Source organism: Nylanderia fulva, unplaced genomic scaffold (assembly GCF_048542155.1).
Source record: "Nylanderia fulva isolate GAGA-0341 unplaced genomic scaffold, ASM4854215v1 Scaffold73, whole genome shotgun sequence".
Lineage (NCBI taxonomy): Eukaryota > Metazoa > Arthropoda > Insecta > Hymenoptera > Formicidae > Nylanderia > Nylanderia fulva.
In genome coordinates this window covers 556,568-559,044 of record NW_028190841.1, presented here as the reverse complement: position 1 = coordinate 559,044, position 2,477 = coordinate 556,568, and the positions used below count along the sequence as shown (strand labels likewise).

Here is a 2,477-nt window from a genome sequence, read left to right as displayed (position 1 = left end):
TTGATTAATATTATAATATTACAATAAAAAGTTTGCGAATCATATGGCATGGCTTATTAATTAATGAATTAGTAAAAATGTTACTTTAATACAAAATGAGATTATTCACGCAATTAGATTTCTTGATTAAAATAAGTGAATAAATTAATTTATAATTTAGTGTTTAAATTCATTTCGTGAAAATTATTTATTTGATTAACGCATCAGTTGAATATCAAATAAATAAATACCCACACAATTTTTTTTATCTTATAACACACTTTAATTCTTAAATAATAAGATTCGTAAAATATAATTTATATAGGATATTTGATAAACTGTCGGGGCAGTCTGTAAGCCCAAGGCACCGTGTCCCCAGGTGACAGATAGGGGAAAACTCGCCAGACCTAATAGTCTGGAGGGTAGGAATGAAATAAAATAGTTCCCGCGGACCAACAGGTAGTCACCAACCCGCCTGGCAAGCGTGGCAACTTATTGCCAACACCTTTTAACCCATAAAATGTCGAATCTAAAACGCAATTACCTCAGGCGAGTACAGCCGGAGAGCTGAAATCTCGTGCTGATTTATCAGTCTACTTCAAGGATTCTGGGGGAGGCAAAAATCCGATAGCAAGGAAAAGAAATAGTAGGAAGAACCAAAAGAAACTCTGGATCTCGACATATAATATACAAACCATGAGATTGGATGAGCACCTCGAGGAACTGGAACATGAATTGCAACTCATAAAGTGGAGCGTCTTAGGGATTTGCGAGACACGTCTGATGGGTGAGGTTGGGACAGTGCTCAAATCGGGACATATGCTATATCAGAATAACTCTATCAACAATACACATAATGGAGGAGTGGCGATCATGGTTCACAAAAACTTAAAACACCTTGTCACTAAAACAAGGGCCACTTCAGAAAGAGTCATTTACATCGTGATGAAGTTAAATCAGAGATACACCATCCAGGTGATACAGGTCTATGCGCCGACCACCACAGCGGAAGATAAGGAAATAGAGCACCTATACGAGGATGTGAGTACAGCAAGAAGAGCGGAAAAGGCAAAATTTACGGTGGTCATGGAAGACTTTAATGCTAAGATGGGCCCAAGGACAACGGAGGATCTTCAAATTATAGGACCATACGGTTTGGGGGTCAGAAATAGCAGAGACCAAATGTTGTTGGATTATCTCGGCAGCGAAAACTTATTCTGCATGAACACTTTCTTCAAAAAATCACCTCAAAGGAAATGGACTTGGAAAAGCCCAAACAACTTGACAAAAAACGAGATCGATTACATCCTCACAAATACCAAGGAGATATGCACAGATGTTTCAGTCTTGAATAAATTTTACATTGGAAGTGACCATTATCTGGTAAGGGCCACGATCCTAATCAACATCAAACGGGAAAGGCATAAGCTGATGAAGACAAAAACCTTCAGACCCATATTAAAAGAATTGGAATTAAAACAGCTAGAATACCAGGAAACACTTCAAACAAAATTACAGCCACAAGATCTAGCAGGAATGAACATCAACAAACTGTCGGAGAGGATCACCAGAAGTATTCAAATAGCCACAAAAAAATTAGTGCACAAATAAAACAAAAAAAGAACAACAAGCTAAGTACAGATACTAAACACCTCATGGAAAAACGACGGCAAACGAATAGAGAATTAGAAGAATACAAAGATCTAAACAAAAAGATCAGGAAAAATATACAGAGAGATTTACGAAATCATAGTACCGAACTAGCCCGCAAAACTATTGAGGGGAACGCCAATATGAAAGTTCTACGTTCCAAGATAGCAAGAGGTAAAACAAAGATCTGCGCTATAAGAGATGAAAAAGGAGAAATAATCACAGATAAAGATGATATCACCGACACCATTCAAAGATTTTATCGCAAGCTATACAGTGTAGCATCTCCAAGGCCGGACAAGGTAGGAATTAGAGGACAAAAAATCCTAAATGTCAGTTCGGAAAAGATTTCAGGAATTGATAAAGATAAACTGTGGGTAGCAATAAAGATGATGAAGAACCAAAAGACCCCAAAAGAAGACAGGGTGACAAGTAAAATGTTAAAAATGGGAGGAAAACCTCTGGAGGTAGTATTGCTTAACCTCTTAAACAAATGTTTAGAACAACAACAAATACCAACCTCTTGGAGTAATGCTAAAGAATTTCCAAGTAGCCTCAGATAAACATATGTATCGACCATTAAGATATTTGGTCAATTCATCGTTTTCATTTTTAATCACAAAAGTGGCTTGATCAGGACCTTTGGTAATATATTTACAGATATATCGAATCGCTTGTACAGAATGACAGAACTCAACCCAGATAGCCACAGTAATTATTATGACATCATTTTGATGTCAAAATGCATCATTTTCCATCAAAATGATGTCATAATAATTACTGTGGCTATCTGGGAACATTGATATGTGCATTAAAACATCGTAATAAAACTGGGCAATATGGAACAA

At 36.7% G+C, this 2,477-nt stretch overlaps 2 protein-coding genes across 2 annotated transcripts; both read left to right on the top strand.

The window, feature by feature from the left end:
- The first annotated feature begins 675 nt into the window (after nt 1-675).
- Nucleotides 676-1,590, top strand: LOC114937442 (protein CFDP2-like). The gene has a single exon (XM_029310896.2). It carries the CDS (start codon nt 676-678, stop codon nt 1,588-1,590), a length of 915 nt encoding a protein of 304 aa, XP_029166729.2.
- A 44-nt stretch (nt 1,591-1,634) lies between these two features.
- On the top strand, nt 1,635-2,192 carry LOC146720278 (uncharacterized). Its single transcript, XM_085488868.1, has one exon. The coding sequence runs from the start codon at nt 1,635-1,637 to the stop codon at nt 2,190-2,192; it is 558 nt and encodes a 185-aa protein (XP_085344994.1).
- The last annotated feature ends 285 nt before the right edge of the window (nt 2,193-2,477 follow it).

Bases quoted from the DNA above. Each gene is read 5' to 3' on its own strand.
- LOC146720278 (XM_085488868.1), top strand. From the start codon at position 1,635: ATGGAAAAACGACGGCAAACGAATAGAGAATTAGAAGAATACAAAGAT.
- LOC114937442 (XM_029310896.2), top strand. From the start codon at position 676: ATGAGATTGGATGAGCACCTCGAGGAACTGGAACATGAATTGCAACTC.